The sequence below is a fragment of the Atheta coriaria genome, unplaced genomic scaffold (assembly GCF_025399875.1).
Source record: "Atheta coriaria isolate IRGN ID8LTWV9N9 unplaced genomic scaffold, Caltech_Dcor_3.1 hic_scaffold_9_pilon, whole genome shotgun sequence".
NCBI lineage: Eukaryota > Metazoa > Arthropoda > Insecta > Coleoptera > Staphylinidae > Dalotia > Dalotia coriaria.
In genome coordinates, this window is record NW_027045451.1 from 10,897,624 (window position 1) to 10,924,295 (window position 26,672).

Sequence of the window (26,672 nt, forward strand, 5' to 3'; positions counted from 1 at the left end):
CTTAGCAAGAGCTCGAAAAAATATAAAATAAAGACATGGATTTTCATGTTTAAACCATTTAAACATAAAAATTGAAAGAAATAACAATTTAAAGCCATTATTTGCTTAAAAACAATAAATTTTATAATTTTTGCTGATGTTATCATTAAAATAACATTCTTATCTTTAGATTAATAAACAGCTAGCGATCCTGGTGTTGAAAATGTTAAACTAAACCCATCACCTCTCTTCGTGCTTGTCCCTCTCCATCAAAGCTTCCACAACTAACACCAAGGTCCACGGGGGTCCACGGGTTCAAATGTTTGTGTTTGTATATGGTCGAGTGATTGCAATGCCCGCACGCTCTTCATTGAACCCAAAACAGTTCGCCTTCTCTCTCGGCGGCACCAAGACCTCTCCCGCCCGCCGCATGCGTCGCCGTCGCAATCGTAATTATTAATTAATCGAAATTAGAAATATACGACAAAGCTATATCAACATCATCATAAAATCCGCTCCTCGCTCCTCGACGCGCATGAAGTTTACATTTTCTTTGTGTCTCAACGTAACGTGAATTATTTCGTGTGTGTTTCATCGCGCAGCATCCGCTGCTCCCGGTTTGTTTATCCCGGCCGGTCGCACAGGCAATAAACAAGCGCGGGGCGGACGTTATCTATGGAGTGCTTCTAAGTCGGTAGTGATGATAGTGGCGATGCTGTGATGAATGTAATTCGTGCGGCGTACCACAGACGATATGGAAACGCGACTCAAGTGGACAATAGCGCTCTTCAATTATTGCATATTATTAGCGGCTTTCGTCGATTCGGACACTTTGAAGGACGTCGCACAAGGTAAAACCCTAGGGCAAGAAACCCTTTATTAAATTACATCTAATTTCATTAGGTTTTATTGACTTCTATTGCGTTAAACTTCAGTATTAATAGAAAGTATCATTAAAGGCTTTAAATTCGGTATTTGTAGAAGTTATGAACATAATTTTCAATTCTACGAATTCAGACAATGAGATAATAATCTTTGTCTGACAAGCAATAACGTGGTAATGCGCGTGTTTCATAAAACGCGTAACCATCACTTTGATTATCATTAAATTGCCTCTTTTATGGCGCCGGGCGGCTAGTTTTTTCATAATAACAATGTCAAATGATTCATCATTCTTAAATATTCATTTATTGATATAGAAACGAAGTGCAAGCTCATTTATTGCGTTTAAAATCATGAGAAAACCGAATAATTCGAATCATAGCGTTTATTTGTTGACTTAAGTCAATATTTAAGCTTGCGATGTAGAATATTTACAAATCTAACCAAATAATAGTGATATTCATGATTATTGAACTTGTGATAAGGCTTGAACTTAATTTTTACGCCGATTTTTGTCATTTATTAGTTTAATCCAGATTTTTAGTCAAAACATGAGTTGTTTTGCGTGACAAAACTTAAAATACGCTTAAATTAATGCCAAAATGTATTTTAAGTCAAACTATATTTAAATTTAGATATTATTTGAGGTTTACGAACCAAAATGAAATAAAACGCATGCATTTCGCATGTAAACATCCGTAGTTCTTCTTTTTTCCTGATTTTATGACAAGAATTAAATTAGCATGGGTTTGTGGAGTTGTTTGTTTCATAAAACATTTCATACGTCTTCTTTTATATTTACTGCTCGATGCTTCAATGAAATCTGATGTGATCCGCGCAATCGTTTTTATTTATAGACGCTGCAAGATGTTCTGAAACGAAATCGATTCGCAGAAATAACAAACACAGATGAAACGTTTCCATTTTGTTTTTTGATATTTTTAATACATATTTAAATTCCCCAAACAAGTTTGCGGCTTGTCTTTAATTAAATACCGAGTGTTTAGTTTTGGTTTTGTAAAAATTATGCTCGTAAATATGATGTTTTAGTTGTGTTAATGTGCGTGTTAATAGTTTCTACACTAATGTATTTTTTTGGTGTGGGTCAGTTGAGGTTAATTGAAATATTAAGCGCGCGCGCACATTTAATTAATTTTTTTTCAGCCGGCGTGTTTATGCGCCGCGCCTGAGAACAATAAAAAAATGAAATAAGTAAAGAAAAAACGCGACACGGCTACGGCGCGCGTTTGGCCTTGAGGTTTTGATTACGCGCGGGTTTTGCTTACATTCTTCGCGTGCGCGCATGGAAACCTCTCAGAGATACTCATTGCGCACAATTCACAATATGTACTTATCTTATTCTTCCTTTTTCTCTTTCTTCACATGCATATTCGTTGAATTGCAACTTGGAAAAACGTCACAACTTTGTTTTGCATTTGTACACAGAAAGACAAAAGAAATCACATTATTATAACATGTTGTAACATAACCTTACAAAACATCAATGGCCTAACTTAACCTAATCTAACTGTACCTAACCTAACTCAAGACTCAAGTGGACAATAGCGCTCTTCTATTACTGCATATTAGCTGTCAAAAGTTTGTTTTACGTTTGTAAAAAGACAAAAGAAAGAAATTCTCATAAAATGTTTGTAACATAACCTCAGTGTGCCTAACCTAATTTAACACATTTTCATCATTTTCTAGGCGGATGCAGTTTGAATCACTTCCAATGTAATAACGGTCAATGTATTCCTCTCTATTGGAAATGTGATACAGCTCCAGATTGTTCCGATGGCAGCGACGAACCGGAATCCTGCCAAGAGGAGCGCGATTGCCACCCCGGTCAGTTCCAGTGCCAATACACCCACAAATGTCTCCCAACTGGTTTCGTCTGCGATGGAGAATTCGACTGTGGAACCTCACTTGAATACGGCCCGGATAAATCCGATGAAGATGTAGATTCATGCAGATTGAAAGTAGCTGAATGTCCAATTAATGAAGGACGATGTGCAGAGTCCACAGACTGTAGACATCTATCTAAATTCTGTGACGGCCATAATGATTGTCCGAACAACAGTGATGAGTGGAACTACTGCAGTACAAACAAAACATGCGACACTACACAGTGTAACTTTGGTTGTGCCATCACGCCGGATGGTCCCAAGTGTTACTGCCCGAAAGGGAGGAAACCCGAGGGGAATAAGTGTGTGGATGCTGATGAATGTCTTGATGATGACACCTGTGCGCAGACTTGTGTGAATACAGACGGGGGATTTGATTGTACCTGTGTTTCTGGTTACATAAAGAATAATACTGCTTGTAATGCTATAAATGGTTAGTATTTCAAGATTTTAATCCCTAAATTTGACCATAAACGTAATGTTTTTGTTTGTTTTGTTATTTAGTACCGGAAGATGAAGCGCCATCTTTAATCATCTCCACATTACCGTCCATACGAAGGGTTTCCATGCAGGGACGTCCATTACCAGGCAATTCAGTCCTAGAATTATTGAATAACAACGCACTTGAGTTTAACCATCGCAATAGATCAATTTGTTATGTTCATCATAACATGAGTAAAGCACACTTGGTCTGTGCCAATGTGGATGACTTCAATGTCCGCTGGAAGATGCCAAGTCCTTCGATATTCCCCGAAGTGGATCTCATACAACAATTAGCTCTTGATTGGGTTACCAATAATTGGTACTACTTGGACGACACTAGAGACATGATATTCATTTGTTCCAATGATAATTCTAAGTGTAATGTGTTGATTGAGTATGATTTAAAGAAACCTAGGTCTATTGCATTGGATCCTACACGTGGGTATATGTTTTTCGCAAAGTGGGGTAATAGTCCCGCCATGTTGGAACGTGCCAAGATGGATGGAAGTGAACGAAAACCATTGATTTACCATAAGATTATTTATCCGTATGGTGTGACTGTAGATTATCCTACTGGGCATGTATATTGGGTTGATACTTATTTGGACTACGTTGAGAAAGTTGATTACACTGGGAAGAATCGTAGGACTATCATGAAAGGCACTCCGGTACAGAATCTGTACGGGATTAACATCTTCGAGAATGTTTTGTATGTTTCATCATGGCATAAAGCATCCATTTTGAAATTGGATAAGGTTAGACAGAGTGTTACCACTGTTGTGCAGAATATCAACAGACCTTACAATTTGCATATATTCCATCGACAACGACAACCGGAAGGTAACTAACCTCAATTTTAAACTAATATGATTTTTAATTGACGATATTTTTAGTTGCGCATTCATGTAAAACCAACAATGGCGACTGTCAGCATCTGTGTATACCAAACTGGAATCGCGACATAGCTACCCGTACCTGTCTCTGTGCGGCTGGTTACAAATTGATCAACAACACCAAATGTATCGTGCAAACACCTCCGTCCTTTTTGATGGTAGCCAAATCCTTACCTGCCACAATCAAAGGAATCAACCTTAATGATTATACTGAAGCTATGGTGCCAATTATTGAGTTGAAACAACCAACAGCGTTTGATTTTGATGCCAGTTCACGCTCTATCATCTACTCCGATCTGCAAAACGCAGTGATTGAGAAAGCTACCATTGAAGGAGGTGAGAAGACCACGCTTTCCGATGATGGTATTGACAAGTGTGATGGTATCGCCTACGATTGGCTCTCGAAGAATCTCTATTGGACTGATGAAGGTCACAATAGCATCAGTGTGATGCGAATGTCAAACACCTCTATTAGGAGGACGTTGATTTTTGATCGGAAGATTCGCCCACGTGCGATTGTTTTAGATCCCAAGAGAGGTATTATGTATTGGATCAATTTGTACGCGTTGGGGATTCACAACAGTATAGAAATGGCGTGGATGGATGGCACTCATAGAAGACTCATTGTTAAGGAGGAAATCATGGAACCTACTAGCTTGGCTCTTGATTTTGAAAGTAAAAGATTGTATTGGTGTGACGCAACGAAACAGCAAATATCCAGCGTGGATTTCAATGGAGAAAATCGAAGAATTGATGTGGACACAGGACTGGAACATCCTACGAATATTGTTTATTTTAATCGGACATTTTACTACACAGAATTTGGATTTGTAAAGATGTATGATATGAAAAATAAGACAGGAAGGATCTTAGACCATACAAACGCTCCTATTTATAACCTTAAAATGTTTGATACCAAAGCACAGAAAGGTACAAATGGCTGCCATGATGATAACAACAATTGCACTGAGCTATGCCTTCCGACACCTGGGAAAGTCGTATGCTCTTGTTCAGATGGTTTTGAAACCGTTGACAAGGAATGTAGGCAAATACAGAATTATTCCACACCGATGCCATGCGACGACGGATTCTTCCAATGCAACCGCACGAAGCGTTGTGTATCCAATCAGTATTTATGTGATGGGTCTGACGATTGCTCAGACGGATCTGATGAAAACACAGAACCCAATGGTCCATGCGCACATATAGAATGCAAAGACTCAGAATTTCGATGTGACAAAACCGTATGCATCTATAGACACTGGTTGTGCGACGGGGAAAAAGACTGCGTTGATGGAACGGATGAAAATCCGGAAAATTGTCCCACAAAATGCGACTCCAAAGATTTCCTGTGTAAAAAAGCGAATAGATGTATCCCGCATTTTTGGGTGTGTGATGGTGCACCCGATTGTGGCATTAATGATTTGAGTGATGAGATGAACTGCAACAAGTCAAAATGTGCCCTAACAGAATTCTCCTGTAAAAATGGAGAATGTTTACCAATCGACTTGTATTGCAATGGTGTTCCGGATTGTACAGATCAAACCGATGAGTTGAATTGTTCCACTTGTAATAAAGCTACAGAATTTACTTGTATTGAAGATAAAAGTTGTATTCCTCTGACGAAACTGTGCGATGGTGTACCTGATTGTTCCGAGGGCACAGATGAACAACATTGTAATGAGAACACGAAACCCATATGCAATGAAAAACATCAGTTTGCATGTCACGCTCTGGAGTGCATACCGAAACAATTCTATTGTGATGGAAAGATTGATTGTACAGATGGAGCTGATGAAGTAAACTGCGATTCGAATAAAATCAAGAATGCAACTAAACATCACGATAAACCAAAGCCAGTGATCGACAAATTGAGTTGTGACCATCCCAACAGATTATGTGACAATAACACTGTGTGTGTTACAGCTAGGCAGCTATGTGATGGAAGAAATGATTGTGAAGATGCCACAGATGAAGGTTCAAGGTGCTGGGAGAAGTTGTGTGATCACAGTTTGTTATGTTCACATATCTGTAACAATGCTCCAGAAGGTGTGGTGTGTTCATGTCCGAATAAATTACACCTACAATCTGATGGTATGAATTGTATGGAAACCCACGCATGTGAAAATTGGGGTGTTTGCTCCCAAAACTGCGAAGCGTATGGAAAACGACATAAATGCACCTGTCTACCTGGTTTCGCCCTTGAAGGAGACGGGTTTACTTGTAAAAGCACCGAGAAAGCAACACCTTATGTCATATTCAGCAATAGACATGAAATTAAAGGCGTTGATCTACAATCTTTCAATGTAAAGGCATTGATTTCCAGTCTGAAGAATACAGTAGCACTAGATTTCTTCCATTCGAATGATACAGACATGGTATTCTGGACGGATGTCATCGACGATAAGATTTACCGAGGCAGTTTGATTGAGAACACCCTTAGTAATATTGAACCAGTGATCCAGACAGGATTAGCTACAGCGGAAGGTTTAGCGGTTGATTGGATCGGCGAGAATCTTTACTGGGTTGAATCCAATCTGGATCAGATTGAGGTAGCTAAATTAAATGGCAGCTATAGAAGAACATTGGTAGCTAGTGAAATGGAGAGTCCTAGAGCTGTTGCACTGGACCCACGTGACGGTTGGTTGTTTTGGACTGATTGGGATAACGCAGCACCTCGTATTGAACGTTGCTCCTTGGCCGGATTGAATAGATCCATTGTGGTTAGGGTTGATCTCAATTCAGATGGCGCATGGCCCAATGGTCTCACCTTGGATTATGACTCCAGGAGGATTTATTGGGTTGATGCTAGGTCTGATTCCATTCATACCACAAAATACGACGGAACTGATCATCATGAAGTTATGAGGAACCATGACATGTTATCACATCCATTTGCCATAACCTTGTTTGGGAACTATGTATACTGGACTGATTGGAGAACGAATAGCATCGTGCGTGCGAACAAGTGGAACGGCGGAGATGTTTCTGTTATTCAAAGAACTTTAACACAACCGTTTGATATACAAATTCTACATCCCAGTAGACAACCACGAAATGGTATAAATCCTTGCGGGAAGAATAATGGCGGCTGTTCGCATTTATGTTTACTGCATTTGAATTCAACGTATCGTTGTGATTGTCCACATGTGATGAGGTTGAACGCCGATGGAAAAACATGTGTTGTCAATGAAAGAGTGCTATTAATAGCAAGGGCGAATGAAATCCGTGGTGTAGATCTTCTACAACCCTATTACCACACGATTCCAACTATCAGTATGCCACAGGTGTTGTACCCAAGTCAAATTGAATATCTTGCATCGAACAACACATTGTATTGGGCTGATTCTACTGCGAATGAAGTGAAACGTTCCGGTCTCACAATGGGACCAATTCAAACGTTGATAGACACAGGTCTAACTAACCCTACAGGTCTTGCTCTTGATTGGTTGGCGAATTTATTATTTGTCGGCTCACCATCTGGTATAACCGTTTGTAATCTTGACGGTGAATATAGCGCAGTCCTGATTGAAAATATCCACGTTATAAGTCTAGCTGCAAACCCATTGGAGGGTCAATTATATTATATTACCCTCAGGGATAATCAGAGCTTTATTGAGTCAAGCGCAATGGACAGTAGCAATCATAAGGTTTTAGTATCAAATCTAACATCAAACACCAAAAGTTTAAGCTATGATAAGGAGACGAATCGTTTGTACTACGTGAGTGATTATGATATTTACTATTACGGTATTACCACGAAAGAGGTACAGAAGTTACCAATGAATAAAGGTGTGGTCCTGGCTGCGACTGTCTACAAAGATTTCGTGTATTACGCGGATGATGACGCGCAAAGCATCCGTTCTGTACATAAAACCACAGGGGGATCAGAAACATTCCTCAGGGCAAGTAGTTCGGTGTTGGCACTGAGGATCTATGACCCTAATGAACAACGCGGGGCACATCCATGTGGCATGCACAAATTGGGATGTCAACACCTATGTTTACCCAAATCTGCTGGTGAATACACTTGTAAATGTGCTGATGGGTTCTTCATAGACCCAAAAGACCCACGTGGATGCTTAGGTATTGAAGAGTTTCTGTTCTACTCCATTAACTGGGAGATTCGTGGGATGCTTCTTAATGGCAGTAATGAAACACAAGTTCTCGGACCTATTTCCCGAGTCTCCATGGCGAGCACGATTGACTACTTGGCTAGTGATAATTTGATCTTTTGGGCTGATAGTGATCATGGTTTGATCACGAAAATCGGTAGGGATGGTACCGCGAGGAAAACAGTGATTGAACAGAATGATGGAATGGAGTCTGTGAATGTCGATTGTTTGGCGGGTTTGGCCATTGATTGGTCAGCACAGAATATGTATTGGAGTGATCCCAGACAAGGGAACATCCTCGTGTCCAGAGTCAATGGATCAGCGAAATATGTGGTGTTGTCAGTAGACGTGGGAACACCAACAGTTCTTGCTTTGGATGCTCATTATGGTATCTTGGTTTGGGCTGGAGATCAAAAATTAGAACGAGCTGGTCTGGACGGTAGCAATCGGCAGTTGTTGGTTAACAATACACTAGCCACCATTACGGATGTCACCTTAGATATGGATAATCAGTATATTTACTGGTGTGATTCCAGTAGTAACACTATTGAACGGATGAGGTACAACGGCACTGATCATTCGGTGTTGTTGAATCATTCTTTGCAGAACCCGGTTGCGTTGACTTTATTAGATGATATGTTATACTGGGTAGACACGTAAGTCATTAAAATCTTCATATTTTTTTCAAAAGTCTTAAATTACTCTTATTATAGAAACCATGAACGTGGGAGTATAAAATCAGCAAATGTCAACAATTTATCAGACTTCCAAATACTCCTGAGCAAAGCAGGTGATTCTCTAAAGGATATTCAGGTCTTTTCAAAGAGGAAACAAAAAGTGAAGAATGTTTGCGCTGTCAATAATGGCGGGTGTGAGCAGTTGTGTTTGTTCAATGGAACACATCCTGTTTGTGCTTGTCCGCATGGTACATTAGCATCAGATGGAAAAACATGCAAAGGTAAACATTGAACTATTCCATTGGGAATGTAAATCTAAGAAATTTGATGTTATTTTTAGAATATGATAGTTTTGTGATGTATTCCCGAGTGGTGAGCATCGAATCAATCCACATGACGAACGCGGCCATTCAAAACTCGCCATACCCAAGCATTAAAAACACTTCTTTAATGCGGAACGCCATTGGTATGACTTTCAACTACAAGCAGAAGAGATTGTTCTACTCTGACATCCAAAGGGGTTCAATCAATACAGTGTTCTTTAACGGAAGTGGTCATGCTGTACTCGTAGAAAGTAAGTTTAGTGGCATTTCTAATATTATTATCAGTTTCTGATATATTTTTTGTTATCCTAAAGGACAAGGAGCTGTTGAAGGTGTAGTTTACGAACAACTATACAACGCATTATACTGGACCTGTAATAATGACCCAGCTATACGAAGAGCGAACTTAACAGACAATGGAACCAACCGTACCCAAGTAGAAACAGTCCTAAAACTTCAACCTGATGATAAACCGAGAGGTATTGCAGTTGATAGTTGTGGAGCGCGTATATATTGGACCAACTGGAACCTACACCAGCCCAGTATTGAACGTGCTTATCTCACTGGTTTCCAACGCGAAGTGATTATAAGTACAGGAATTAAAATGCCAAATGCAATTACCCTAGACCACAAGGCACAGAAACTTTACTGGAGTGATGCCAGAATAGACAAGATCGAACGTTGTGAATACGATGGAACCGGGAGAGTTATCCTTGCTAAGGTCACACCACAACACTCTTTTGCTCTAAGTGTCTATGGTGATTATATCTTTTGGACTGATTGGGTACTGCACGCCGTTCTTAGAGCGGATAAACTCACAGGTCAGAATGTAGTGTGGTTGAGACGTGATGTCGCGCGTCCAATGGGTTTGATCACTGTTGCTGAAGACACTTTTGATTGTTTCTCTAATCCTTGTAAAATACTAAACGGGGGATGTGAAGATATTTGCGGTTTGGCTGCATCTGGAGAAGTGCAATGTGCTTGTTCAGATGGACGGACATTATCCGACGATGGTAAAAGATGTTTGAAGAAAGCAACCACTTGCAATGGTGATTCTTTCCGATGTACCGATGGCGGTTGCATACCATTTGTGCTGTCTTGTGATGGTACCCCACACTGTAGTGATGGAAGTGATGAGGAACCAGGTTATTGTGGACATAGGACCTGTCCCCATCTGTTCCAATGTTTGAATAGAAGGTGTATCACTTTTAATCTAACTTGTAATGGTGTTAATGACTGCGGGGATGGGACAGATGAAACAAATTGCACGTGTCCCGAAGCGACAAGTTTCCGATGCACGAATGGTTTATGCATTAATAAGAAATACCGTTGTGATGGTGATCCTGATTGTTCGGATTCAATAGATGAGGTGGGATGTCCCCCGGTGAAATGTGATATGAATTTCCTCAACTGTGCCAATACAACAGCATGTATCCAACCTGTGTGGATCTGTGACGGAGAGAATGATTGCTGGGATAACTCAGATGAACAAAATTGCACGAAAGCAACATGTAAAAATGGAGAATTCGGATGTAGAAACGGAAAGTGCATACCAAAATCGAAAGTGTGTGATGGTATCGATGATTGTTTAGATGGAAAACTCAGTTCTGATGAATTAGAGTGTAAAGGACGTCGTTGTGCACGAGAAGAATTCATGTGCCAATCAAACTCAGCGTGTATTCCAATGCATTACAGATGTAACGGACAACGGGATTGTACTGATGGATCAGATGAAAGAGACTGCCAGCAAGATTGCCGATCAGATCAATTCAAATGCAAGAATAGTACTGAATGTATCCCCAACTCTTGGCAATGTGATGGTTCTCCAGATTGCAAAGACGATTCAGACGAGAGTTTGCATTGTGCATCGATGACCTGCGCCCCATGGCAATACCGTTGCTCAACCGGCAGTTGTATACCATGGTCGTATGTATGTGATGACGAATATGATTGTGTTGATATGATGGATGAGAATCCCGAACATGGATGCAACGCGATGGCGTGCGAAGAAGATCAGTTCCAGTGTGCGAATCACATGTGTATATCCAAGGTGTTCTTCTGTGATGGCGACGCGGATTGCTCCGATAACAGTGATGAACCAGCAGATTGCCAGAAATCACAAGAGTGCTTCCCTGGCGAGTTCAGATGTCCATCTGGGAAATGTATTATCGACTTGTTTGTTTGTAATGGAAGAGATGATTGCGGTGATGGCGCTGATGAAGTAAAATGTAGAGAGGATTCGGTTACTTGCAATGGCCGCGGGTTGTTCAAGTGTACCAATGGTGTCTGTATCAATGATACATTACTCTGTGATGGGGAGAATAATTGTGGAGACTTTTCTGATGAAAACAGATGCAGTAAGTTGGAATTCTTTGCTTTCTATAAAAATAATACTAATGATAACGATATTCTTTCAGATATAAATGAATGTGAATCACAAACCTCACCGTGCCATCACAAGTGTATCGACAAAGTGGTTGGTTACGAGTGCGCGTGCAATACCGGCTTCAAAGTAGATGTTAACGACACCAAGCATTGTGTTGATGTGAACGAATGCGAGGACCGTCCCTGTAGTCAAGTGTGCAATAATACAATAGGTTCGTATAAGTGCGACTGTGTTAAAGACTTCAACCTCGCCGAGGATCAACGAACTTGCCGCGGGAATAGCTCGATAAATGCTATGCTGATGTTAGCAAACAGGTAACAATTCAATTCATTCAACATTCTTCATCTACACAAACACATACACAACAAAAAACATCAATCAACATACACATCATTCACATCACACATACATGTAATTTTAGTCCATATTAAACCATAAACATCAATGTAATCTTTGGATAATTCACAGGTATTACATCCGTGAAGTGAATCTCAATGGCTTCTCTCATTTACGAGTCCACAACTTAACTAACGCTGTCGCCTTGGATTATGACTATGCAAATCAATGCATTTATTGGTCAGAGGTGACCACAGCAAGCAGTTCTATCAAAAAACTATGTAATTCAACAGCAAACGCGAGTCAAGTGATTCTACATTCAGCAACCCTGCAGAATCCTGATGGCCTCACCATGGACTGGGTTGGTAAGAACTTGTACTGGTGTGACAAAGGGTCTGACACATTAGAAGTCTCAACTTTGGATGGAAAGTTCAGGAAAGTTTTGATTTCCGACGGTTTACAAGAACCTAGAGCTGTTGCGGTGGATCCCATTCGAAAATATCTCTACTGGACCGATTGGGGAGCGAATGTGCACATTGGCAAAGCTGGTATGGATGGTTCCGATCCACATATAATTATCGACGATAAAAACCACAGTCTTGGATGGCCCAATGCGTTGACGATTGCGTATGACACGCAGGAACTCTTCTGGGCGGATGCTCGGGAAGATTACATTGCTGTTTCCGACCTGTATGGAAAACACATCAAGATTGTCGCCAGCAGAACACAAAATTCCGAATTACATTTGCATCATGTGTTTTCAATCGCCGTGTGGGAGAACTACGTCTACTGGTCAGATTGGGAAACAAAATCTGTTGAACGATGTGATAAATATCGAGGTGATGATTGTTCTACCTTACTAACAACTGTCCACAGACCAATGGACCTGAGGATAATCCATCCGTTGAGACAACCTGAAGTAGAAAATCCATGCGAGAAGACTAATTGTACTGGCATTTGTTTGTTATCACCGAATCCGCCGTATTACACCTGCGCATGTCCGGAAAGTTATGTCCTAAGTCATGATAATCACTCGTGCATTTCCAACTGCACAACGGCACACTTCGAATGCAAATCAACATACAAATGCATTCCATTCTGGTGGAAGTGTGATACCCAGGATGATTGCGGAGATGGAAGCGATGAACCACCAGATTGTCCAGAATTCAAATGTTTCCCTGGGCAGTATCAGTGTAAGAACGGACATTGTATACATCCATCTACCTTGTGCAATGGAATCAATGATTGTCAGGACAATAGTGACGAAGTTAGCTGTGATACGTATTCCTGTACTTCTAACCAGTTCAAGTGTCAAGGCAATGGTACAATTGGTCCGCGATGTATAGGTAGCAATCAAAGATGTGACAAAATAACAGACTGTCCACTTGGGGAGGATGAAAAGGACTGCCCACCAGCAACATGTCTACCTTTCCAATTTAAGTGTGCGAATGATAAATGTATTCCTCTGGTTTGGGTATGTGATAAAGACAACGATTGTGAAGATGGTTCCGATGAGTTTGCGAATTGTACACTGAGAACATGCCCAAGTGACCACTTCAGATGTGGGTCAGGCAGGTGTATTCCGAAATCATGGCAGTGTGATGGAGAACCAGATTGTAACGACGGTGAAGATGAACCCGCATCATGTTATTTACCAGATTATCATACATGTGCAGCGACTTACTTCAAATGCACTTCCAATAGATGTATCCCAGGGCGATGGAGGTGTGACGATACAAATGATTGTAAAGATGGTTCGGATGAAATCGGCTGTGTTCCACGAAACTGTTCAGAAAGTGAATTCAGATGCGGAGATGGCAAGTGTATTCGAGGCAGTTACCAATGCGATGGTGAATTCCACTGTGAAGATAGATCTGATGAATTGGAATGTAACGCTAAGTGTATGGACGGAGAGTTTCAATGCCACAGCCCGAAGTATTGCATCTCGATGAGCTGGAAGTGTGACGGGGACTTTGACTGTGCTGATGGATCCGATGAAATCAACTGCAGTAAATGCCCGGATAATGGCTTCCAATGTAAAGACGGAATGTGTATCCATCCGGAATGGAGGTGTGATGGTCAGAGTGATTGTGGTGATGGTTCTGATGAAGAGTTAAGTCTGTGTGTTACCCTTGCTTGTCCACCTGGTAGGTTAAGATGCAGTAACCATCGATGTATCCCATTGGCGCAGGTATGTGATGGGCATGATCAATGCGGAGACAATAGCGATGAAGAAGTGCAAATGTGTAAGACCTATCATATTTGCCCAGCGACACAGTTCCACTGCAATAATGGAAAGTGTATTGATAAGAAATTGATGTGCGATGGAGAGAACGACTGTGATGATAATTCTGATGAGATGGATTGTAATCATTCTATCTGCCAATATGGCAACTGCTCACAGATGTGTTTCGAGAGTAAAGATAAACACTTCCATTGTAAATGCTCATCAGGATTCCATTTGTCTATTGAAGGAGGATGTGAAGCGCAAGGTGATCCAGCCCAGTTGGTAATCGCTGCTGAAGCAGAACTCCGAATGATATCACCGTATAAATCAGGAATCACCAATCAAAACAACAAAGCTCTTTTATCTTCAGACCCTGGCTACAAAGTCGACGCATTAGATATTCTGTACACACCAGCAGGAATAACTGTGTTCTGGACTGATCATCAAAACAAGAAGGTGAAGAGTATGAAACTTCAACTATCCAGAGGTAACTCCAGGAAAATCCGTGAAGCTAACTCCCACGTGGTTCTGAATAATTTGAAGAATCCCAGAGGGTTAGCAATCGATTGGATTGGTAAACGAATCTACGTCGCTGATGGAACCAGAATCATTGCATCCGCATTAGACGGCAGCCATTATTACACCGTGCTCAGCGGTTACATGAATCAACTAAGAGATATTGCTGTGGCCCCTGTTGAAGGTTTGATGTTCTGGGCAGATTGGGGGCCAGCCCCACGGATTGAAACAGCTTACATGGATGGAAACAAACGCCACGTGTTGAAATTCACAGGCATTCTATGGCCTACAGGTTTGGCTGTTGATCATCCCGCAGCACGTTTATATTGGTCTGATGCTAAGGCATTAACCATTGAATCAGCGAAATATGACGGATCTGATCACCATGTTGTGAAAAGATTCACTTCAGGTGTGAAACCATTCAAATTAGAAGTATTCGAAGATTATATCTACTTCTCTACGTTAAACACACATAACATCATGAAAATGAACAAGTTTGGATCTGGAAATGCTTCGCATTTAGCACAAGGCCTACCACGTATTGCAGACGTGTTGATAGTGCAAGCACATCGCCAGGAACCGACTAATAATAGATGTCACGACTTCTGCAACCCCACAGAATTTTGTCTGTTGAGTGCCAATCAAGCAACATGCACTTGCCCGGATGGTTACGCTAAAGATAATCTTACTTGTCGTCCAGAAACACCTACCACAGGATGTAATCTCAATTGTAATACAGGTGTCTGTAAGGTGTCAGGACTGGAACAACGGTGTGTCTGTCCCCCGCTTTATTCAGGCTCGCATTGTGAGCATTACATCTGCTCACAATACTGTCACAACAAAGGAACTTGCTACATAGATCTACTCTCAACTACTGACCTACAAAACGAACCACCACTGAAATGTATTTGTCCACCCGAATGGACCGGTGATCGTTGTGATGAACCCGTGAGTGTCTGCGACGGATGGTGCCAAAATGGCGGCACATGTTTCAGCAGTGCCACGCAAGTTAAACAATGTGACTGTAAACCAGGCTATACTGGAAACAGATGTCAACATTGTAGTACTCTCAAATGTTACAACGGAGGTGTCTGTACAAGAGACACCTCGAATTCAGAAGTGTGCACATGCCCACCAGGGTTCACAGGTGCTACGTGTCAAGTATCTCAATGCACGAAAGGTTATTGCAATGATCATGGCAATTGCCAAGCCACCAAATCAGGTCCGAAGTGTTTATGTAACAATGGTTATACCGGAAGCAGATGTGAGCAGAACATCTGCGATGGCCACTGTCAAAATGGCGGCATATGTAAAGTGGGCACCAAGCAAGCACGATGCGAATGTCCACCGAATTTCGCCGGCAGACGCTGTGAAGTGAAACTATGCGTTCCACCTGAATGTACAAACAGTAATAACTCATGCGGATGTTTAAACAATGGCGTGTGTGTATATGGTAATTGCAGATGTCCGGATGTGTACGGTGGGCCCAAATGTGAGGAATACATGGGTAACGCTAATCCTTGTATACATTTCTGTCAAAACGACGGCGTTTGTGAGATTGGCGGTTTACACAGGAACCCAATTTGTCATTGTTTACCAGAATGGACTGGGGAGAGATGCGATAGTCCTGTAAAGTGTCGCTTCTTCTGTCAAAATGGCGGCACGTGCCATCTACGCAATGGTATACCATATTGTCTCTGTCCGTTCGATTACGAAGGCAGTAATTGCGAGAGTTATAAGCATGAAGACGTGGAAATCTCACCGCAGGCAAGCGAGGACAACGAGATCCTCCTGCCAGTACTTTCCGTCCTTGGAATTATCGTGCTGATCGCGTGTATGCTCGCCGTTGCGTTCTTTATATTCCGCAGGCGCACGGCGTTCTCACATGAGCGACTACAAGAGAATGATTTTAATAATCCGATGTACCAAGAAAGGGATGCAGAACCTTTTACATTAGATACAGATAAGGTAAGAACTAATTTCTTACAACTTTTAAGGTGATACTCATGTAATTTTTGTTTCCAGTCGAATAATTTTGTAAATCCCGTGTATGAAACCGTCTACAATGGTTCCAGCGGTGCGAAAGAGGAGAAAACCGGTCTACTGCAGCAAGATGGCAGTGAGGATGCACTTCCCTCAACGCAGGAAGAGACATAAAGAGCCATAATCATAAATATGTAATTTAAAATCACCACGAAACGATCCGCCCGCAGCGCGGCGACGCAATAATTTTGATTTGAACCGGGAGCCATCCGTCCATTGCTGAATGATGTTGATGTCTTCCCTGTTCGCTGTGAATTGTGCCATTTTTTCGTTACGGAGACTCAATTGCGCGCGACGTGTTTTTCTAATTTGACGACGGCAGCTCGTTTTTTCTACTATGTTGTGTTTTCTTTTGTATTTGTACGTTGTTGTGATCTTGAATTTTTGGCTCAACTGCAACAAATTGTGATTTAAATTGAACAAAGAACGTCCTACTAATTACGTTTTACGACTAACCAAGTAATCAATTCGACTGATGAGACTATACAGAATAGATTTTATATTTTTGTCCGATGTACGATTTAAAAATGCGACGTAACGTTTAATTATATTCGTATAAATAATAATTTTATGTATAAAAACAAACTTGTGTACAAACGATGCGAGAGATTAGGTTTGTAATGAGAATGTGAAGCGATTTGTGCCGAAAAAAAAACGATACTCCATGTAAAAACGAGTTTTTCTTCATCAGTGTCAGATTTTATCAGTATCCAGTAGTTTATTATTAATATTATTATGTATTTTGAAGTTTACACCTAGTCTCGTGGCAATATCACACCCACATCAAATGCTGATACTTTGCACAAACTGAATCCTAAATAACATTCATCAAACAATTGTTCACTCACAAACGTACTTCACGTATGAATCAATGTCATGATTTATATCTACCATTAGATTATGAATTAATCTGTGCCTAATCGATGTCCGGCACCCCATGACCGACCTCTTGTTGGTGGAGGCGCTGCTGTGGCTGGTCGTACAGGAGGTACCCCAAAACCATGGATACCACCCGCTTGGCTTGGGAACCACTGCTTGAATATCGCCGGCGTTGACAAAAGTCGCATGTTTGAGTAATCAGGATAAAGGAAGAATAAATAATAATAAAAATGGCCGACTAATATGCCGATGATCTCGACAAGACCGCCGCCATTGACGACAACATTAAAACCAAGCAGTACCCATGGTAGATACATTGCTTTGAAGCGCGTTCCAAACCAAAAGTTAACGATGACATCTTTGTTTAGTTGACACCAGACATAAAGAACTGATAATACCATTGGATCCATTAAAAACTACAAAATCATTGTTTAAGAGACATAATGATGTATAAACTTAATACTTACTGGTAAATTAACAAAGCATGCTATCAACAAGCAACATATCCAATTAACCACTAACATAAAGAAGTAATCTGCTGGATTGGCAGCATAAAATCCAGACTCTAAGTATCCAGAATATTTGTACAGGAAATACAAATTTATCAAGAAATGGAAACCAGTTGCTGGTGATAATGGATAGTATAACACACAAGTGAAGAATCTCCATATCTGAAATCGTGTGATTGGTTCCCATAAAAGATTAAATTCATGGGATTTAGAATTCCAAAGCGACCAAGAAGTGTGAAGATTATTGTGCCAGCAAACCAGTATCTTGTGAAAAAGGGCACCGACTTAAACCAGTCCATAAAGTCAGACATTCTGAAACGATTGTAATTGCAATAAAATCAATAAATATCTATTAAACGATTCAGTTTTAATTTAAACTAGAGAAATATGATGAATATTAATAAAGATAACCTTACTTGTTTGCGTTTTTGTACTTTGTATGATATTAAAGAATGAAAACTCGCCAGGAACTTCACTGACTTGCGTTTATTACTGTATTAATCACAGAATTATCGTTTAGTTGCAGTTCTGCAAGTTGAACACGTGTAACTCATTTATTTGTTGATCATGAGACATCAGATTTTATTTTCGCATCCACTTGACGTTTGACAGCCACGACGATAGAGCACGGTTATCGCAGGAAGAGAAATACTACGTGGAAGTTATTCAGGAAACCTTTGATTAATCTGTTCCTGCATGATTCTAGAAGAAATTTTATTCGAAACATGAAAATGACAATTTCTCTTTATTGAAAGTCATTATATGACACCATTAAATGAATCTGCATTACATGGCATATTTTTCTTTTTTGTACTTCACAATCTAAAATAATAAAGTTAAGAAAAGTTTGTGAAACAATATACGTTTATTTTTAAATTACTTGTGAAATGATTTAGTATCAATGAAATATAGATCAGAATCTCTATTAAAAATAATCAATTCACTGGATACATATTTAACCCTTTTTGAAAGTAAATCTAACTTTAAAAGTAAAATCTTTTGAGTCCAAGTCCTCTCGACATAATTGCGCATGTTGCCATGCATTATCACTTTTACCACCCGATAAATTCGTCGTTATCATGAACTCCTTCTTTCCAGAGAATTCATTCGTTGTTCCTTTGTCTAAAAGTTAAACAAAAACAATGGAAACTTCAATAATGTTTGCAATACTTTTAAAATCAATAATACCTGTTGTTAGTAATACACATTGATCATTATTACATATTTTGGCAGTGACCGAAGCATTTTCAAATGTTGTTCTTTCAATGGCATATTCAATTGTATCAAATGAATAGTTTCTATCACTTATGATAAATTTCCATGTGATATGTCCAGATTGAGCTGATTTTGATTCTAAATACATAAATATACTTCATAAAAAGAAGGAATTGATGAAATTAATGGAATATACCTGTTCTACATAAATAAACCTTTTTCCAATCAGTCTCAACTTTACGAAAAACTCCTTCGGTTTCAAACACTCCTGCATCCCAATTATTAAGCGCAATTGTCGCACCATCAACAGTCACTTTTTGGTACTGATTTAAAGCTGATGAATATTGTATAGTAATAAAATCATTGCATACATCAGAAGAGTTAAACTCCCAAACAAATTGCGATTTATTCGTTCTCTGTATTTCGCCTCGTGATTGACGCCAATCTAAAGCCCCGGATGTTCTTCCAACTTGTGCATCATCAGTAGGCTGTCTTAAATTAATCAAAAATTAAAATAATCATTGTTTGTTAATAGGCAACCCTTAACACTTACTTTTCAACCATAAATTCAACCAACTCCGACAAAAACCTCTTATTTAAATAATCTTTCCTACTCTGCGACAACCCACTCATTTTATTCTCCCTTAAAATCCCCATTGCTTCAACAAGTTCTGCCTCAGTGCATTGTTTCCTCCTCTTGAGCACCTCCTTATGCTTACTGGAATACCTCCAAGTCACATCCTGCACTTCTTCACCAGAATACGCAATAACATAGGAAACTGTCTTTTTCCAGCCGGATTCATACATCAACGGCTTATCACAGATATTTTCGCATGGATCACAGTGCAACCACTTGCGCTGACTAAATGAATACACCTCTGTCCATACATGATCGGTTTGATCAACTACAAAACGTGCATCCCAACCCAAAGCGCGACACATCAGAGTGAATGTGTTGGCCCATTCACCACAACGACCCTTACGCGTCTCCAGAAGTATATTTAAATCGTTGTATCGTGGGAATGGCGTGAGTGTGTTACAAGTATTACATTTGTGCATCTCAACTCTATCAGTGAACTGCATAAGTTCTTTGTCTGTTGACTTGTGAGAGAATTTTGTTTTACCTTTGCATGTGCTACAAGGTGGGTTATCAACCCACTCGAAGAAATCATTTTTAAACCATGCTAGGAGTTCCAGAAGGAGGAAATCTTGTAAATTAACTTCTGGATCTTTTAATTTTTCTATAAATTAATAAAAATGCTTTGAGAAAGTTGTTTAAATGATTTTTTTAATGTTTACCTCTTTTAACTCTTTCCTGCATTGTTCTTAATGCAATCTGAGCATTTTCTTCAAGTTGTTTCAATGGTATCACACTTAATGCTCGCTCTTGCAAGTAGGAATTCTCATAGTATAAAGCTCGATGCAAGTATAACTCAATTTCTTTCAAAAATGGATTATTAAATAGCTACAATAATTATGCTATTGATTTTTTTCTTAAAAAGAAGCATTAAACACTTACTGATGTATATGATGGCAGTTGGATTCTCTTAAAATGTTCAGGAACACCGTTGTTACCTTGTACTTGATCATTTTCAGTCTTAGTGTTATTTTCTACTCTCACATTGTTAGGAATGTTTGATACAGATTTCTCACCATTCTTCAATCTGTTAATTTCCACTCGAATTTGTTTTAAATTGATAAGTGGGTCATTAATTGGCAAATTGAAACATTGCTCACTCTATAAATAAGAATTCTCAATGAGATATCATAAAATAATGCAACAATTCAAGTTTATACCTCTTGAAATCCCATGGCTTTCAAACAAGCTATACCTCCATGCACATTAAGGATTTTCTTCGTGATTGTTTCATTGGATTTCTGAAGAGATCGAAGCTTAGGATTGTTAGGTGTATTGATGACATTATCAGCAATTTTCAGGAGAAGTCGTGATGTTTCCTCAAAGACATCAATTGGATTATTTACTAACTGTAATACACTATCCATAGTTGCTGGCAAGTTGAATTATTTGTAGCTGTTACTTTTATCACAAGTTAAAATAAGTTTGGAGTGCCTGCCAACATTACTGACTCAGCGAAAGTGTATAATACAGTCGACTTGTATATTAGATCTTGTCAAAATTTATTCGAGAGTGCATTGACGCGGCATCTATGATTCGGATATAAAGCTATATTTTATGCGAAGGAATTAGGACCTGTGAAAAGGACCTACTTGTGCTATATAACTCCAAAGAGAGGTAAAAAACTCACATGAAAGTTGACACACTTTATGGGCTGGTAATGGATGTGAGCCTTTTTTATAAAAACATCAATAAACGGTAGATTTTACGACATCATACGAGGACACTTAGTACACTAGACAAAAAGGGACTAGGTATCTCCTGTGGGCAATTAGAACCGGAGCAAAGAGCAGGGGAGGAAAGAGAGAGGACCCTAGAGAGCTGCGCTTGAACCACTGGACGACTCAGGCACAACTGAGCACGTTTGTTGCTGCGTTTGTTAGCGTTAACCCGTTAAAAGTGGTGGGGGAATGTGTGCCTTCCACTTTTAAGGGTATACCTCAATCCTATTATAAAGAAAATCACAAAGACGTCCCCACTTAATTAAAAATTCATATCTTTCTGATAAATGATTTCAATGTCGACAAAAAAGTCTTTTTATACAAGAGGTATTATTGTTTTGTTTATTTGATCCCCATTCATATATTCAGCGGGATAAAAACATCAGTTGATGATGATTTCAATGTTTTATGATCTCAATTAACCTATCAGCCTCCCTGAAACCAGACTCAATAGCGCCATGAACCGTGGAGTAAAACCTCGGATGAGTAGCTTCACCAGCAAACAAAATTCTAGGAATATTGTCTTTGTTTAAGATTGGCTGACTTAAAATAACATTCGCCGAAGGATTTTGGATTTTTCTAGATGCAAGTGTTTGGTACGAGTAAGTACCACGTACGAATTCATTAGAATACCACGCTGATCTAAAAATTTAAAGTTTTAGGTTATATTTAATAGGCTACCTTATGAATAGGTTATGTTACTTTCTAAAGTCATCCGGTTGCTGAACATTATACTTTTTCCCTAGGAATTTATTGATGGTAAAGTTGATTCCGTCGAGTAAAATGTCATCGCTCATTGTTTCTATTTCAGGAACAAACTCGCCTGTGAACCAGCATGACAATACTTTGGGGTTTTGTTCCACGCGGTACATTCCCATAAAATTGGTTAACCAAGATAAATTATTCTAAAATATCAACTAATTAACTTAAATTTAACGAAATTAAACCATTTTACTCTATAAGGTCCTTTTCGGTATTGTGTAGCTAAAGTATCTCTATCCTCCTGGGTCCACACAAAAGAATACCCTGAAAATGATCCATTGGTAGCCCACCAATGTTCGGGGAAGTGCAACATAACCTTCATAACTGCCCCGATTCCTAGCGCTTCAATAGCTTCTACTTTACGTTGCGGTAATGGCGGTTGAAACAAACTTTTATGATCATGTTTCAAAACTCCCAAAGAAGGAGTGAAAATGACATGTTTTGCAGTGTGTTTCTCTCCTGTTGCTAACAAAACAGTGACTTGATCTTTATCCTCATCAAAAGTGATTTGTTTCACTACTGTGAGAAGATTGATCTTTTTCTGATCAAAATTCGCCATTAATTTGTCCAAAATAGTTTTATAACCTAAACCGTTCCATGTAATAGCATGGTCACCATCACAATCTTTATAATCTGACAATGCCGCTGGTTCAAACCATGAGAAAGCTCCTTCGGAACTTAAAACGTAAAGATTAAAAGTGTGATAAGCCCACTTTGCGAATTCATATTTTTGGGGTTATGTCCAAACTTTTCTTTGATTTGTTCATAATACCTGAAAGAATATTTACAATTTTAATAGAATAAGTCTAAGGATATTAAAATATTAATTATCTACGCTTTAGTAAAGTATGTTCCAACAGAATCTTCAACTGTAGAGTTTCTAGCGCCATCTGGTGTGAACAACTCATCAAAAATCGTGAATAATTGCGTAGAAAACTCCTCATCAACAATATGCCCATCAGAAACCGCCATTTCAAACGTGTAATTTGGATGTTGTAACACCTGTGACTCTTTCATAAGATCAAAAACAATATTTTCCTTCTCCCCATGACACCATTCAGCGCCCAGGTCCACCCAGGCGTCCCCGAATTTAATGCTGTGAACTCTTCCACCAATCCACTCATTGGCTTCGAATACTTTAACATTTATACCTTGCTGATCCAATTTGGTAGCAGCTGCTACTCCTGCTGGACCAGCACCAATTATAATCACATCTGTATCAGAATTCACTTTAGGTACATATGCCCCATGGGAAGAACTCAATATTAATAGAAAAGCAAGAAGCTTTGATGTAAAGTTTTTAAATTTGAATGCCGACGACATATTAGACTATTAGAGAGACTGGTTATGTCTGGTTGTTACTGAACAGACTGAAAAACAAATTCTCAATGATAATATAATGATGATGGCCGGAGTTTGTTGGCTAACACTTTTATATTTCGGAGGAGGAGAAATAAATTATTATTATTTTGTTTATGTAACAATTCTCATGCGTGTTTATTACTGGTATTGATAAATTCGTGTTTGCATTCTAAGAATGGCGAAATTGTTGAGATTCAGGGTAAAGTTTATTGGCGCATGTGAAATTATTGGCAGGGTTTCTGTGAGTGGCATGTGGCGTGGTACTGAGAAGGTTATCGCCTACTGTCAGAAACATGACGATTGCAATTAAATCTTTTCAATGATATAACTTTGTAAATAATGGCGATTTAGATAAGGAATATTTATATGAATGTGTGTTTCTTTCTGTTAGTGAATATTTGTATGTAAATACAATATTATATACATTTTTATATACAATTTTAAGGAATTTATTAGAATTTATGGGATTTGGGAATTCTGTGTGCAAAAACACCCTGTATCTTTGTAATCTACTGAATAATTTCGGGTTTTTCAGAGTTAGCTTGGAGACTAAAAGATTCTTCATCACGTGCAATTTTTATCAACCCTCTAACCATTGAAAAATCTTTCAAAAATGCTAAAGTGCATCAAGCAAAAGTTTAAAATATTAAATGGTAATGGTAATTATCTCGAGAACTAAAAGTTGTTTGTTTGTAGAAAATGAAACATTCGAGCACACATTAAAACGCGATGACTTTGCATATTTATCCCACAAATTTACCCTCCTTGTAAAAATGGCAACACTGCATAAACTTTATGATCATTTAGGGGAGAATATTCGCTACCAGCTGCCATAAATTTCTCATGTACACATCCGCCTTATGTCTGCATGTGTGTGAGAGCAGCTGCCACTTGATTCAATGAATTTCACCAACAAAGAGAAGAATAGGGGACGGATATAAAGCTTGACCTTAAATTCTAGAACCTTCTAGATAAGTGCAACATATTGATCCAACAGAATGAGAACATGTTTCAGAAGAATCTAGAAAGAAAATCTAAAAACAGCACAAATTACGCATCGAAAAGCATGAAATAAATAAATAATTAACATGCCCATTCAATCGCAATAAACATATTTATATTTTATGTTGGTAGTTTGATCTATTACTAATTTATTTGGCCTTGTTCGCTGACTTGTATAAATTTAACCTTCGCGTTGGCTTAAAGAGCTACAACATTATTTAGTTGACTCATAAGAATAAACTTAGTATAATCTCATGATATTGTCTATTTTAGGCATCTTAAAATAAAATAGATTTTCTATTAAAGCGATGACCAACTGGGTGAATTCATGGAAATGATTCACGCTTTTTATGTGGGAGAGCAAATTTCTACGTCATGGCAAAAATAACGTGTCGTAAAATTGTGTAAAACGATGAAAAATTGTGAATAACATCATATTGTGACATTTTATGCAACATTGCAATATTATATTACTGAAATTAAAAAAGTAGACTACGATTTAGTATTTATTTTATTTTATTATATTTTAGCAGTCAATATGCAACGTGTTAGCGTTCTACGTCATCCAACAAACATTTACTCATATCAGCTTGACACAATATTGAACATGAATGCGTTTCTACACGTTGACGCTTGTTACATCGAGTTTGTAGTTGTGTTGGGTCGATAACATCCAGGCAGGAGGCACAACGAGGTAACCGAGGCAACAATGGAATATTCCGCACTTTCTAGAACGGTCACGTTCATATAAAAAGAGATACACTTACGTCTACCTTACCAGTTAAACAAGGCAAGATAAAGTTGTACACATGACTAACTCAAAAACGACAACGTCGCACAAGCGGCCACGAAGCTCGGTTTTAGAGTGGGGACGCTGCGTTATAAATGCTCCGAGGACGAACTGCGCCGTTGCAGTTAGTGTTTCATCGTCGTTGCGTGTGTAGTCAAGAAGCAAGAAGAACTGGGTGCGGCCATCATCGAAACAGCTGTCGTCACGTCGTCGTGTATACACGTAAAACCAAAGAGCAAACGAACAAACAGATTTGTATTTTACATATTTCTAGTCATTTAGTTTTAACTTATCTTTCGATACATTTTACGATTTTGGGTTTCCAACGTTTTTCAATTCTCGCTATTTTATTATTCTCGATTAACTAGTTTTCTTCTGTAGTCAACTTGCTGTTAGTGCGATGACGAAACGCGGCCATCTTGGCTTTTGCCAGCGAGAGGTCCAAATTCGGGTCGCGCGTATTGTGGCCACGTACGCGCGACGCCAACCGAAGGCCGACCACTCTCTGCCAAAAGTACGAAAATAAAACGTAAAATATATACCGGATGTTTGACGAATACAGGTCGGTGCTAATTATATATTACAAAAGCGCGTATACTGCAACCATTGCATCTGTTTTTTTCATGGCATTATTTGCATATATTAATTACTAATCCAATGACGTATATTTCTATATATTTGTTGTTATTTTTGCTATACATCATATGAATTGTTAATTTAACGTTTCTTCTTTGTGCAACAAACAATAGCTATTTGAATTTCAGAAACTGTTTACACATGCTTGAATTCAAAATGGCCGCGCCTCGGTAGGCGCTGCTTGTATCGAATATCACGGTGGTATTAACGTGAGCGATCCGGAACGGAAGCAAGAATGCGAGTTCGAACTCAATTCAGTCTTTTAGACGAGTATAGAAAGGGAGAGAAAGAAATAGCGAACTGTTTTGGGCGAGAGAAAGAGAACGATGATGATTTGAGGGGCATCAGATGCACGCACACATGCAGATGCGGAATATCGTTAGACACACGGACAC

At 39.1% G+C, this 26,672-nt stretch overlaps 4 protein-coding genes across 4 annotated transcripts; 1 reads left to right on the forward strand and 3 right to left on the reverse strand.

The window, feature by feature from the left end:
• Positions 1-322: 322 nt before the first annotated feature.
• LRP1 (LDL receptor protein 1) lies at positions 323-17,437 on the forward strand. The gene is made up of 10 exons (XM_065311883.1): positions 323-830; positions 2,569-3,198; positions 3,270-4,088; positions 4,142-8,912; positions 8,970-9,214; positions 9,274-9,507; positions 9,571-11,613; positions 11,674-11,956; positions 12,111-16,689; positions 16,747-17,437. The coding sequence occupies exons 1-10, from the start codon at positions 734-736 to the stop codon at positions 16,876-16,878; spliced, it is 13,833 nt and encodes a 4,610-aa protein (XP_065167955.1). The 5' UTR covers positions 323-733; the 3' UTR covers positions 16,879-17,437.
• A 25-nt stretch (positions 17,438-17,462) lies between these two features.
• Der-1 (derlin 1) lies at positions 17,463-18,463 on the reverse strand. The gene is given in 3 exon segments (XM_065311888.1): positions 17,463-18,059; positions 18,111-18,346; positions 18,349-18,463. Coding segments are annotated over 3 exon segments (741 nt in total). The 3' UTR covers positions 17,463-17,669.
• Positions 18,464-18,998: 535 nt separating this feature from the next.
• Pngl (N-glycanase Pngl) lies at positions 18,999-21,519 on the reverse strand. The gene is made up of 7 exons (XM_065311887.1): positions 21,165-21,519; positions 20,887-21,105; positions 20,667-20,832; positions 19,921-20,608; positions 19,564-19,859; positions 19,341-19,505; positions 18,999-19,274 (listed from the first exon to the last, which is right to left on the reverse strand). Exons 1-7 carry the CDS (start codon positions 21,369-21,371, stop codon positions 19,108-19,110), a joined length of 1,908 nt encoding a protein of 635 aa, XP_065167959.1. The 5' UTR covers positions 21,372-21,519; the 3' UTR covers positions 18,999-19,107.
• A 519-nt stretch (positions 21,520-22,038) lies between these two features.
• Positions 22,039-23,898, reverse strand: LOC135797981 (spermine oxidase-like). The gene is made up of 4 exons (XM_065310623.1): positions 23,325-23,898; positions 22,681-23,199; positions 22,428-22,630; positions 22,039-22,367 (listed from the first exon to the last, which is right to left on the reverse strand). The coding sequence occupies exons 1-4, from the start codon at positions 23,808-23,810 to the stop codon at positions 22,124-22,126; spliced, it is 1,452 nt and encodes a 483-aa protein (XP_065166695.1). The 5' UTR covers positions 23,811-23,898; the 3' UTR covers positions 22,039-22,123.
• Between the last annotated feature and the right edge of the window lie 2,774 nt (positions 23,899-26,672).